The 14520-nt window shown below is 43.7% G+C and overlaps 1 protein-coding gene across 5 annotated transcripts in view; it reads right to left on the bottom strand.

Moving 5' to 3' along the window:
- ece2b (endothelin converting enzyme 2b) overlaps nucleotides 1–14520 on the bottom strand; it is a 280796-nt gene that overhangs the window by 78474 nt on the left and 187802 nt on the right. For all 5 annotated transcript variants that reach the window (XM_085990179.1, XM_085990178.1, XM_085990177.1 and 2 more), the window contains one exon: nucleotides 7237–7361. In XM_085990179.1, the coding sequence (XP_085846305.1) occupies nucleotides 7237–7361 (125 nt within the window). The remainder of the gene's footprint in view (nucleotides 1–7236; nucleotides 7362–14520) is intronic.

Below are 14520 nucleotides of genomic sequence, written 5' to 3' on the forward strand. Positions count from 1 at the left end.
AATAATCGGGCATGGGCCCAGCTTGCTCAGGACATTCTTTAACAGGAACTAGTGAAGGACACAACTAGATCTCCATGTTGTAAAACAGTTGATTAAAGCCTTGTTTAATACTCAGACCAAGTGCCTAGTAGTTTTCTTACGTCAGAGGCCACGTACTGAGGCCCAGGAGAGATATAGTGAAAGCCACATTTCCACCACATGGGTCATAGACCAAAAATAGGCATGCTGAAAATGCGCTTCAGATGCCTTGGCAGATCTGGAGGAGCCCTTCAGTACGCACCAGCCAGGATCTCCAGAATCGTCATGGTCTGCTGCGCCCTGCACAAAATAGCGCAGCAGCGAGGATTAGTGCTGCATGAGGAGCAAGGCACTGAGTGCACAGCCTCTTCAGAGGAGGGGGAGGAGGAGCATCAGCTGGAAGATGAGGAGGAGGAGGAGCAGGAGCTGGAGGAACCTGCGTTCCCGATCCCACCAGCACCTGAGCACATTGCTGCCTGGGAGACCAGGGATGGGCTCATCATGGCCAGATTCACTTAACTTTACATACATATGGCTGCCACATGCTACGCCAGATTGGCACCACCCCACAGCATGCCTACAATGACCAAGCCATTCCTTTCACACTGACCACCATTGCTGGAGGTAACATTATGTCTCACCATTCACTCCAACTCACTAAGCCACTTCCAAAGGTGCACATAAATTTGTCCATGACTGGAAAGTGGTGAAAATAAAGATTTTTATCCGTGACACCACAGTAACGGAAATTTTACAGAAACATTGAATAAACGACCCAAGTGGCTACCCGTGTGAATTCACTTGTGTGTCATCTTCCTCTTACATGTGTTTTTATAAGGTGCTATCCCTGTGGCTTCAGCAGAGGTAGAGGCAGCCTGCCAACTTCCCTACTTTTTAAAAAAAAATATTTGTTCCTGGGATGTGGGCGTCGCTGGCAAAGCCAGCATTTATTACTCATCCCTAATTGCCCTCGAGAAGGTGGTGTTGAGCTGCCTTCTTGAGCCGCTGCAGTCCGTGTGGTGAAGGTACTCCCATAGTGCTGTTAGGAAGTTCCAGGATTTTGACCCAGCGACTATGAAGGAATGGCGATATATTTCCAAGTCAGGATGGTGTGTGACTTGGAGGTGATAGTGTTCCCAAGTGCCTGCTGCCCTTGTCCTTCTAGGTGGAAGAGGTCACGGGTTTGGGAGGCGCTGCTGAAGAAGCCATGGCGAGTTGCTGCAGTGCATCTTGTAGATGGTACACACTGCAGCCACAGTACGCCGATGGTGAAGGCAGTGAATGTTTACGGTGGTGGATGGGGTGCCAATCAATTGGGCTACTTTGTCCTGGATGGTGTTGAACTTTTTGAGTGTTGTTGGAGCTGCACTCATTCAGGCAAGTGGAGAGTATTCCATCACACTCCTGACTTGTGCCTTGTAGATGGTGGAAAGGCTTTGGGGAGTCAGGAGGTGAAATACTCGCCGCAGAATACGCAGCCTCTGACCTGCTCTTGTAGCCACAGTATTTATGTGGCTGGTCCAGTTAAGGTTCTGGTCAATGGTGACCCTCAGGATGTTGATGTTGGGGGATTCGGCGATGGTAATGCCGTTGAATATCATGGGGCGGTGGTTAGACGCGCTCTTGTTGGAGATTGTCATTGTCTGGCAGTTGTGTGGCGCGAATGTTAGTTGCCACTTACGAGCCCAAGCCTGAATGTCATCCAGGTCTTGCTGTATGCGAATGGCACTGAACACTGTGCAGTCATCAGCGAACATCCCCAATTCTGACCTTATGATGGAGGGAAAGTCATTGAAGAAGCAGCTGAAGATGGTTGGGCCTAGGACACTGCCCTGAGGAACTTCTGCAGCAATGTCCTAGGGTTAAGATGATTGGCCTCCAACAACCTCAACCATCTTCCTTTGTGCTAGGTATGACTCCAGCCAGTGGAGTCTTTCCCGATTCCCATTGACTTCAAGGAGTTAGATATGTCATATGAAGAATCCATTATGTACATGATGAACATTCACTGGCTGCTGACATCAATCCCCATGTGAGTGACTGATGTATGCCAGTATGATATGTAATTCTGTCACCAGGTTGCCAAGATGTCCCCCTTTCTCTGCCTCCCACCTCCAGCTGCTCGACGACTCCAGAGACCTCCAAGGAAGCCTGTTCTGCTGATGTTCGGGTGGCCAATGATGGAGTGCCACCTCTGGTTCTCTCCTTCTCCCTCTTATTGTAGGCTCTCTTTTTCTGCAAGGAGGGAAATAAGAGAAAGTTGAGGGAGAGTGATGGAATGAGTGTAAGGAATGAATGGGTTACATCTGTAGAGGGTGACGATGATGAAGTGGGGTGGCAATGCCAAGTGGCCTCCTTGTGTTTTGTTAGTTTGGTATGATTGCATTAGGGTAAGGGTAAGTGTGAGGAGTGGCTAGTCAGATGGGAATGTGATAATCTAGATAGAGAGGGATGGGTGGGCGTGCAAGGTATGTTGGTGTGAGTAAGGATGTGCAGGAGCAGGGTTGGGAAGGCAGAGTGATGTGGCTGTGATGAGAGGCACAGCAGGATGAAGCTGAGTGTGGCTTTGCACTCACATTTCCTGATCTAATGAGATGATTTAAACGTTTGCGGCACTGCACCCAGGTCCTCCTGACCACATCCCTGCTGTTGACCTCCTCTGTAATTTGGAGCCAGGCTCGGTTTGTCTCCTGGGGCGGTCTCTTCCGCCCATTAGAAGGGAAGAGGACCTCCCTGCGTGCTCTCATTCCCTCCACAAGCATATGGAAGGAGTCATCGGAGCACCTGGGTGCAGCCCTCTGTCTCAGTGCAGTCATGTTTGGCACTCTTTGTAGCAGTCCAATTGTCCAGTGTGTTGCCTGCACACTCCGAGATGAACCTTCAAATGCAATGTGGCCATGGCTCCTTTACATATCCTGGCTGAAAATGTGTCATCAATGACGTCAGAGACCCACACCATTTAACAGGGCCGGGTAACGCGCAGGGCGGCCTTAAGAATGGGGTCGCGACCCACTACGGCATCCGCACGCAACCAGGTACAGAAAATTCCAGCCCATATCTTTTTTGACTTTCTTTAATACTTTAGACACTTTTAAGTGTGACATCTGAATTGTAATGGATGTTCTAAAAACATTTATACAAATACTAGTGCATCTCCTGTGGCATTACTCCTGATCGCAGAGCATGCACTATTTTATAAGGACAGGAAGATTGTACCATGTAAAATGCAATTATTATTCTGCTGTCAAAGTGCAAGTGTTTGTCTCTTTAAAGCTACAAAACCTAACCGATAGTTAAACACTGAGTGAGCTAACCCACTAGTCAGTTAAGAGGCAGCAGACATTGTGGCTCCAGTATTTTCAAATAATTCCAAATAATCTGTGCATTCCAAATGATTACTGACGTAAGAAAACTACAAGGCACTTGGTCAGAGTATTAAACAAGGCTTTAATCGACTGTTTCACAACATGGAAGTCTAGTTATCCTTCACTAGTTCCTGTTTACAAAATGTCCCTGAGCAAGCTGGGCCCGTGCCCGAGTATTTATACTCTCCCGGGACAGTGCCACCAGCAGGCCGCCCAGTATATTTCATAAGTCCTTTCTACATAAATGGTACGACTTATGTCAATTACCTTTGTTGCTTTATACTTTTATTAAGTGTGACATAGAAATTTACATTGGAGATGTGTAACATCTGAAGCATGATTAACAGGAAATGTCTGTATACATAAATGTCTTTAATATCCTGTGGCTTTGCAGGAAGCAGCAGGTAAATGGTTTTAAACCAAAGGATGGGACCAGATTTTTTAAAGAGCAGACAGAATTAGAAAAGTGGACAAAATATTGATTTTCAAGACAGGCAATATAGCAATTTCTGTGTAGTACAGGCTGAAGAGATGGGAGTCAGGAAACAGGAGGTAATACAGCAGCAGTGATGGGAGGCCTGTAACCAAACTGTGACAGTGAACATTTGACAGGGAAATTGCATTATAAATGTTAACACAGTAAGTTTATGTTGTAAATAGTGATATAAAAGCATAAGCAAAAATCATGACTACAGGAAGTAAGGACTGCGAGCAGGAAATGTGCTCACCCATTCAAGGTTTTAATATATTGGTAGGAGAAAGGCTTGCACCTGAGAGTTAATAGATTGACTGAATTGCCAGTGATCATTAGGAAGATTGGGTGAGAAAAAAATCCTGGTTGAAGATAGAAATATTTGTATTAATCTATAATAAAATAAATAACGACTCATGCTGTATTGCAGTTTTGTTTAACATCTGTGGCAAAAATTTAATTCAAACTAATTGTTAGGCTTTGAGGCCCAGCAGCACATATTAAATTGGCATAGAAGAAAAATTAAATTTCCTCAAGATGTTTGCAGTTTCTGCTAATCCTGATATTTGCATCCCTTTCTATATACCAAAATGATAATGAAGCAACATGTTTTTATTCATGTGTTATACCATCCACGCAAGTGATATAAAAACCAGCTTCTCAAGCAGTTTTGTAATGTACATGAAAAAGTGAATACACAAGGGTCATCAGAAAGCTTCTTACACAATGTGAGGGGGAAACTCTAATCTGACAAGTTAACACGCCTGACAATTCAGTTGGCATATTATACACTATTAAAAATAAAATCTCAAACCCATGTGTTACAAATTTTGAGTCTGCCTCACATATTCTCTCGGGTTCAGCAGTACCGTAAGCAAACACCATGGGGGGAATTTTACCAGTCTTGGGGAGGCGGGACTGCCGGAAAAATGACAGAAACTAGGAGCGGGTACCAAACCCACTCCCAACCCGCCTCCGTGCCATCTTCCCAGGAGTCGGGAAGGGGATTACAGCCAATTAACTGCCTGTTAGTTAAGAGGATTATCCCCATTTTACGCACACAAGTGCGGGCTTCCCGACGGCTGCGAACCTCACCAGGGTCAGTGAGGCGAGCAGTGGATCTGCGGGGGTGAGAGGGGTCGAAAAGTCCGCTTTGGAGGTGAGTGATCGGTGCAAGTGTGGAGAGGTTGAAAGGATATTTACTAGTCCTAGCCCCTTTGGGGCTATCCCAGATCGGGCGTATTTCTCAGATGTTCACTTTCAACTAAAGTTTGAGGTAGCCGAATCCTAAAGGCGCTTAACTGGGTCTAAAGGTCTGGGCTATCCCTCCCTAAAGGAAAAGAACCCGAGAATGCTACCATCCTCCAGATAGCTAGACTGTAACGTCCCGGATATTATGAGGGCCTGGAAAACTCCCCTCAGACATGTACCTCTCCACCAAAGAGTGTACAGAGATTGAGTTCGTGAGTTATTGATACAAAAGACTTATGTGAGACAATTCTAAAAATATATAGAGATTTATTAAAAGAACCGACATGCAATTTACAGTTGGTGAATCAGTCAATCGCAATGTTAACAGTTCTAAAAAGAGAAAAAATACAATCTTATTATTAACAGAGAATCTTACTTTTAAATCTTAACTTCACTACAGTATTGCAGTTCTTAAAGTTTTCTATACAGGATATCCATCAATATCAAATACCTTTGATCCCCGAGGTACAAAAAATGGAAGACCACAGAGCCGCCTCTGTAGTCGAGAATCGCTTTGCCCGATTAAAGCGAGTCTGCTATCTCAGTTGAGACTACAATATTTATACCCTTTTTCAGTTGTATTTCCTTTAAAGTTTCTGCTGATGCAAGTTCATTATCACTGTTCATCTTTCTGCTGACCTCTGTAATTCTTTACTGCCACATCAGCTTGTAATATTCCAGAATTTTGTCTCATCTCCAGGTGTTCTGGGTTCACCATATAAAACGGTGTGAAGGGCAGGTGTCCCTTATTTTATGCCATCTTTACGAGGGCAGATGTTCCTTATCTTATGTGCCATCTTTACGAAGTTTAAATTAGAACACCTTATCCAGGGTGGACCATTGTTTTTGTTCCCAAAATCTAGCCCCATGGTTCTTACATTCAGGAGTTTGTCTGCAACTGCCCAGTATCTAGTTATGTAATAACATGACCTGTTCTAGGAGATCACATGGGCCCTCATTCACAACACAGGGTACCTACCTCTTGTATGAGGTGATCTTCACGGCTTCATATAGTGACACCACTACTTCCGGCTAGAATGGAGATGATTGGGTAATTCCCCCGTCAATCACATCTGCAGACCACACTGCTATAAATGACTGGGATTGATTTTACGCACATAATTTGTATTATGTAACGACCCTCCACTCACTGAATTTTGCTGACGAAATCACCCTGCTTTTACCGAGAGATGTTGCTGTAGTTTTGGTCATAAGTTCTGTTTGCTGCTGTAGTTTGTAGAGACTTTTAAAATAGACTCTGCAGACTTTGCTGTAGTGCACTATTTAAATACTGTTTGCTGGGTAAATAGATTTTGTTTCCTATAAAATAGACTATTTGCTGCGAGTCCTGCCTTAAGTCCCATCCCGCCTCCGACTCATTGGCTGACACAGTGCAACACATTAGATTACACAGTGGTGATAATAGACACTCTGGATCTCCGCCTCAGCTCTCCCTCGAAGGAATACAGCAAATCAGAATTCACCGCACAAGCTGGCAACCTGTTCCACAAGTCCACTGTTCTCTGGAAAAAGATGAACCGCCTAACATCCAATCTAGTTCTGCCCTTACATAACTTGTAAGCATGACCCCTTGTCCTCCCTAACCTACTGAAATGAAATTCGCATCAAGTTCAATGGAAAGGGACATTTCAAACCCCTATGGTATGAATGTTAACTTGTTGCATCTAAGACAAGAAAACAACTCCCCTATTGTACCTAATTGTTATGGGTAACAGATTAAATGTGCAATCATGAACAAGCCCTCTGTCAGTACCTCCAGCATGCAGTTATAAGATGGCTTTTAAGCTTTTACAATCTCAAGTTAATTTAAAACTAACACTTTAACATGAATTATATCCAAATCCTTTCTGTGGTAAAATTGTCGAACATCCTGAACCACAACACCATGATAAAATCAATCTTAAAACAGAGTTCACTTCAGGATTTCTGATGGGTTATAGATGGTTACACTATCTTCAGACAGTAACAAAATTAATTGATGCTTTCAAAACTTTTCTTTAAAAAAAATTTAAACTGGAAGGAAAAAGTGGTTTACATGTAAAGCTTTAACAGACACTAAACAAAGCATTAATGTTTATGACCTTTCAAATACTCCCAAATAAGGCTTACCCTATTAATGAGGTCAATCAAAGGCTGTGCTCCCAGCTCTTCAATTCTTTGCTCATTCAAGCAGGACAGATAATAGTGTTGGGATTTCCGCTCTGCCTCACTGCTGGAGTTAAAGGTGGAGTTTTCTGTGAAAGATAAAAGGAACTGTCACAAATCTAAGGAATGGGCACTTAGTAGGTATGAAGACATGCTACTATCAGAAGGACTACAGTTTCCAGAAAATGTGTTAATACATTTCAAAAACTGAATAATTCAAAGCTTTAAAAAGAATTCAAAAAATACAAATGCCTAGTGTCAACTAACTTGCAATAAGCTGATACATTAGCATTAATTAAAGAAACAATACAGCAATTTTGGTCACATTCCCAAAATTGCTTTGAGTCCCAAACCTATTTAACAGACATTAACATACAGAGTCAACATTTTTTTAAGCACCAATTAAAAGGTGAACCTGCACCCACTATAAAGTTGCCAATAAAGCAACCGAGGTCCAGCAAGGAGCAGTACTTGAGACAATGTGAAGTGCAACTCAACTGCTTCAGGCCACACAACATATATATGACATGAGTAAGGCTTACTAATAATAGAGGTGGGCCAGGGGCATCTGAGATCATAGTAGAAAGACCACTAGAGTCCATAAGTACTGCAGATAACAGTTACATTGACCTCAATATGAGCAATGTGCATGAAGTTTACACTTCACCAAAGAAGCCACAGGTAACTTGTGCCATATCTTAGAATTAGACCTTCAAACGAAGAGCAACATAAGCAAGTAGTGTTAAAGATGACCAAGACAATTAACTGTTTTGCCACAGACCCCTTGCAAGCAATGGCAGGAGGCTTGGCAAGAAGGATACTGTAAGATCTTAATGGTCTCTCAGAGTTCTTGGACAAGACACAAATAGGCAGCAGCCAGTATGTTTGAGCAATAGATCAAGATTTATTAAGCTTACAGTAATACAGTATACTTAACAACAGGCGATAGTTCAACGAGTAGCTCGCAGCCCTTGGTCTCTAGACCATCTCTGACACAGGTGACGTCGCCTTCAGTCTGTTCCTTTGTTCTCGCAGTAGGTCTGTGTGAAGTTGTTCTTTGAGTATCGAGGTTTTAACCCTTTTCTTATCAAAAGTTCGTTTGGCCAGTGTCCATATATGGTCTTCAACAAAATCACCTTTTGACGATACCCATGTGATCCTTCAAGTACTTAAGCAACATTCATCGACAGAAAATTATACCATCCCATGATTATCTAAAAATGGTCTTCATAGAATAGTACTGCACAGAAAGAGAGCATTCGGTCCATCAAGTCTGCGCTGGCTCTTTCGAAGACCAATCCAGTTAGTCCCACTCCCCCACTCTTTCCCCATATCCCTACAACTTTTTTCTCCTTCAAATATTTATACAATTCCCTTTTGAAGGCTACTATTGAATCTGTATCCTCCACCCAATCAGGCAGTACATTCCAAATCTTAACCAGTCGTTGCGTAAAAAAGCTTTTCCTCATGTCGCCTCTGGTTCTATTGCCAATCACATAAAATCTGTGCCCGCTCGTTATCGACCCATCAGCCATTGGAAACAATTTCTCTTTATTTACTCTATCTAAACCCTTCATGATTTTAAACACTGCTATCAAATCTCCTCATAGCCTTCTCTGCTCCAAGGAGAACAACCCCAGCTTCTCTAGTCTATCCACCTAACTGTAACACGTAACCTCATCGCTGGAACCATTCTACTGAATCTCTTCTGTATCCTCTCCAAATCCTTCACATCCTTCCTAAATTGTGGTGCCCAGAATTGGGCAATACTCCAGATGGGGCCAAACTTGTGTTTTATATAGATTTAGCATAACTTCCTGGCTTTTGTACTATGTGCCTCCAATTATGAATCCCAGGATCCCATATGCTTTATTAACTGCTTTGTTAACCTGTCCTGCCACCTTCACGGATTTGTGCACAAACACTCCCAGGTCTCCCTGTTCTTGCACCCCCTTTAAAATTGTACCATTTACTGTGTACAGTTTATCCTCATTCTTCCTACCACAAGAGAACCTCACACTTCTCTGCGTTGAATTTCATCTACCATGTGTCTGCCCATCCCACCAGCCTGTCTATGTCTTCTGGAAGTCTATTACTATCTTCCTCACTATTTACTACACTTCCAAGTTTTGTGTCATCTGCAAATTTTGAAATTTGCCCTGAACCCCCAAGTCCAAGTTATTAATGTATATCAAATGTCTTCAAACACCACCAAATATTAATGCATATGAATATATGGTTCCTAGGGCTACTTGTGAGACCCATATCTGAAAACAATCGTGGTGAAGAGAAATTGAACAGCTGGCTCCTTCGAGATTGACTCAGTATGTGGCTCAAGATGCTGCTATGCCAACCTCACAGCCCCTAGCTAAGAACATAGAACAAAGTACATTTGAAAGACAGAAACAACAGTCTTGATGTTTGGACTGTATGAGGGCAGGGTTGTTCTACAACATGATTCCTGAGAAACTTAGCAGAACAAGTGCCATGCTGCATGCTTAAAACATAGCCGTGGAAAGACGCATAAATCTGCTTGCGGAATAAGAGCAGCAACAAGCTGAATCACATGAGAATGATGAGGGGCAGGTGAATGCTGAGGTACTAGCAGAAGCTCAGCAGCATGGGTTTACCAGGCTCTAACTGAACTGTTCTTTCCTTGAAACCTCTCTATACATAATGCATTAGCCTTTTTTTTCCCTAAGAGAGTATGAGAATAGACTGGCAGCTAACATAAAAAGGAATCCAAAAGTTTTCTATAGACATATATAAATAATAAACGGGTAGTAAGAGCAGGGGTGGGGCCGATGAGGGACCAAAAAGGAGGCCTATGCATGGAGACAGAGGTATGGCTGAGGTATTAAATGAGTACTTTGCATCTGTCTTTACCAAGGAAGAAGATACTGCTAAAGTCAGAGTGAAAGAGGAGGTCGTTGAGATACTGGATGGGCTAAAAATTGATTTAAAAAAAAGGGAGGTACTAGAAAGGCTGGCTGTACTTAAAGTAGATAAGCCACCAGGACCGGATGGGATGCATCCTAGGATGCTGAGGGAAGTAAAGGTGGAAATTGTGGAGATACTGGCCATAATCTTTCAATCCTCCTTAGATAAGGGGGGGGGGGGGGGTGGGGAGGTGCCAGAGGACTGGAGAATTTCAAATGTTACACCCGTGTTCAAAAAAGGTGTAAAGATAAACCCAGCAACCACAGGCTAGTCAGTTTAACCTCGGTGGTGGGGAAGCTATTAGAAACGATAATCTGGGACAAAATTAACAGTCACTTGGACAAGTGTGGATTAATTAAAGAAAGCCAGCACAGATTTGTTAAAGGCAAATCGTGTTTAACTAACTTGATTGAATTTTTTGATGAGGTAACAGAGAGGGTTGATGAGGGCAATGCGGTTGATGTGGTGTACATGGACTTCCAAAAGGTGTTTGATAACGTGCCACATAATAGGCTTGCCAGCAAAGTTGAAGCCCATGGAATAAACGGGACAGTGGCAGCATGGATACAAAATTGGCTAAGTGACAGAAAGTAGTTTAGAGGTGAACGGTTGTTTTTCGGACTGGAGGAAGGTATACAGTGGTGTTTCTCAGGGTTCAGTACTAGGACCACTGCTTTTCTTGATATATATTGATGACTTGGACTTGGCAAAATTTGCAGATGACACAAAATTTGGAAGTATAGTGAACAGTGAGGAGGATAGTGATCGACTTCAAGAGGACGTGGAAAGGTTGTTGGAATGGGCAGGCATGTGGTAGATGCAGAAAAGTGTGAAGTGATACATTTTGGTAGGAAGAATGAAGAGAGGCAATATAAACTAAAGGGTACAATTCTAAAGGGGGGTGCAGGAACAGAGAGACCTGGGGGTATATGTGCACAAATCATTGAAGGTGGCAGGACAGGTTGAGAAAGCGGTTTAAAAAGCATACGGGATCCTGGGCTTTATAAATAGAGGCATAGAGTATAAAAGCAAGGAGGTTATGATGAACCTTTAAAAAGCACCAGTTCGGCCTCAACTGGAGTATTGTGTCCAATTCTGGGCACCGCACTTTAGGAAGGATGTGAAGGCCTTAGGGAGGGTGCAGAAAAGATTTACATGGATGAGGGACTTCAGTTACGTGGATAGACTGGAGAAGCTGGGGTTGTTCTCCTTGGAGCAGAGAAGATTGAGCGGAGATTTAATAGAGGCGTTCAAGATCATGAGGGGTCTAGAGAAAGTAGATAGAGAAAAACTGTTCCCATTGACGGAAGGGTCGAGAACCAGAGGACACAGATTTAAGGTGATTGGCAGAAGAACCAAAGGCGACATGAGGAAAAGCCTTTTTGCGCAGCGAGCAGTTATGATCTGGAATACACTGCCTGAAAGGGTGGTGAAGGCAGATTAAATCGTGGCTTTCAAAAGGGAATTGGATAAGTACGTGAAGGAAATAAATTTGCAGAGCTACGGGGAAAGGGCGGGGGAGTGCTCTTGCAGAAAGCCGGCACAGGCTTGATGGGCCGAATGGCCTCCTTCTTCTGTGCTGCAACCGTTCTATGATTCTAAGTCAGCTATTCATCAGTAGTTCAGTTAATGTGGAAATTATTCATTCCAAAGGAAAGCAATGGCTGTAACGTTGGAGGGGATTGACAATAACAGTGAAGGATAAGCATGTTTTTTGTTTTGTGTGGTGTTTGAACCAGTGTGCCGTGATATTTCTACTCTACTACTCCTACTTGTACTACTGAAGGAGTAGGTATTCAAATTTCCTGAGAAGTCTGTTGTGAAACTGCTTGACATTTAACATATCCAGACCATCCTGCCTTACGCCATGAACGTTTTGTCCTATTCCAACTGTAGGGGCTAGCATCCTTTTGGGTGCTTCTGCTGTCAGCTATAGGCAAGAGACTGTCAGTAACTTGAAAGTCACCTGTTGTTCCTGTGCCTCTGGAGACTACGGGTTGGATTTTACCAGCCTTGAGGAGGCGGGTTTGGAGGCGGGACTGCTGGGAAAGTCAAAAAGAATGGGAGCGGGTCCCGAACCTGCTCCCAACCCGCCTCCAACCAATCCTTGCGGGAGTCGGGTCCCCGATTTGCGCAGGGACCCGACTCCTAGTGGCATGAAGAGCATTATAACCACTTAACGGCCTGTTAACAGGCTTTTTCCAATTTTTCGACTTCTGCTGCGGGCTTCCCGATGTCGGGGAACCCCGCCAGGGTAAGTGAGGTGTGTTGTGCGTCTGTTGTACTGTTGCTATACAGATGACAGCTGCAGAAGCGGTGTGAAGGATGCAATGGGACACTGGTGAGTATCAGAAGTAAGGAAATGTTGGGAAAGTCATTTTTAATGTGTTTAGATTTTTCTGTAGGTGACAAGTTTTGAAGTGTTTGTGTGGCCTCACCTCAATGGGAGAAGTGACAGATCGCTTCTGTACCCTCACCTGCAGCTGCAATCTGTTTTACCCTAAGGAGTCACTGGAGAGCCTGGGTGCAAGGGCTCACCTTTGTACAGTGATGGTCAGTGTTTGATAGCACCTCAATGCTGTCAAACTGTCAAATCATCTGTCAAAAATATATGGTTATTGTGCCTTTAAGAAAACCGGCAGATGAAGTGTCACCAACTGATGTCATCTCACACCGGCTTTCCCTTAATTGGCCAGCAAGCCCTTAGGGCGGGCTTAACAAGGCCAATCAGGGGAAAATAGCGTCTGTGCATCGGATGTCACTGAGGACGGGACTAGAACCTGGAAGGCAGCAGTCCTGCCCCCCAACTCGTCTCGGTGAGTAAAATTTAGCCCATGGTCTTCATAGCAGCCACTTATGTATTCAAACACATTGTGGAATGCAACAACGTCTTGGAATTTTTCATTCATGATTTCCTGGAGTCTATCTTCATGCATGTAGGAGCTGTCCATCAACAACATAACAAGCAGCGCACATCAACATAAATGTCTCAACATCATCAGTGGAACTATTCCTGAGAGATGCTCTAATTGTGCTCGTCACATGAATGCCTCAGGGCTCTCTTGCTGATGCTGCCAGTTAACTAATGGCAGACTGCAAAGCAGAAGTCCTTTGCTTCATAACAGAATCTGCAAATGTACAGAATCCAGTGTGCAGCATGGCCTCAAGAAAGCAAGTGGCTGAAGCACTGGTTCATGAAGTATCCTCCATTCATAGCTGAATTGAGGTTGGAATCACAAAACAACTCACCAGGGCCCAGATTGAAGCAATGTCTCGATCCAGCAGCAGCCAGTCCTTCTTCAACTTCTACTTCGACCAGTTCCACACCCATGTGAGTTGACTCACCTTGAAATCCTCTCCTAAATCTTTTATACCCGCAGGAGTGCTGGTGCCTGCTTCAATTGGTGATTATGTTGAGTGCTATGACGAGACCTGTTGCTAGCTGCTTCTTGGGTTATATTATACCAGTAACATGAGGATGGTACAAGATAAGTGTGTGTGTTGCTGCTGTGCAGACAGTACAATTAGTATTTCACACTGGAACACAGTCTCTGCCTTATACATCAGAACAGAGAAACTATGCAATTATAATGATGCTAACTTGGGAGTGTATACCTCTTCCTCAGCTTACACATTATCCATGCCATGTATGGCAGGTGAACTCCATGATAGCATCTTCAAAGGGGGTAAGGAGTCTGTACTGCTGAGACCCTCCAACCTTTGGGGCTGTATGCTTTATTGTTTATTAGGTGGGCTATTTTGGTAAAAGGATAAATATGCTCCAAATGAGTGAATAACTTGTGCAATGTATCTTAGTCAACAGTACAGTTTTATGACCTTAAGTGCGAATAATTCACAAGCTTCTTTGTCATTAAGATTGAGACTATCTGTTAGGCTGCCTCTGCCGCAGCCTTCATTTCCCCTCGCCCACCAAGACAAACTTCCCCAAAGATTTCCCAATGCCCCCAGCTCTAAACCCATATCTTCCTTTAGTTTCTCTTCTAGCTCCCCCCATGCTCAGCTTGTCCATGAGATCCACCTCCTGCTCTCTCAACCCTATTCCTACTAAAATGCTGATCACCTAACTTCTCTTCCTGGCTCTGAAGCTAGCTAACATTGTAAATGGTTCCCTCTCCTCAGATATTGTCCCCTGCCATTTCAAACCTGACATCATCCCCTTCTCAAAAAAAACATCTTTAACCCCATATCTTACAAACTACCGCTCCATTTCTAACCTCTCTTTCCTTTCCAAAGTCCTTGAATGTTCCATGTTTGAAGCCCTCTAATCAGAATCCACCCCTGCTCGAT

This window comes from Somniosus microcephalus, chromosome 6 (assembly GCF_052327205.1).
Source record: "Somniosus microcephalus isolate GS21.2 chromosome 6, FLI_Smic_1.0, whole genome shotgun sequence".
NCBI classification, from domain to species: Eukaryota; Metazoa; Chordata; class Chondrichthyes; order Squaliformes; family Somniosidae; genus Somniosus; species Somniosus microcephalus.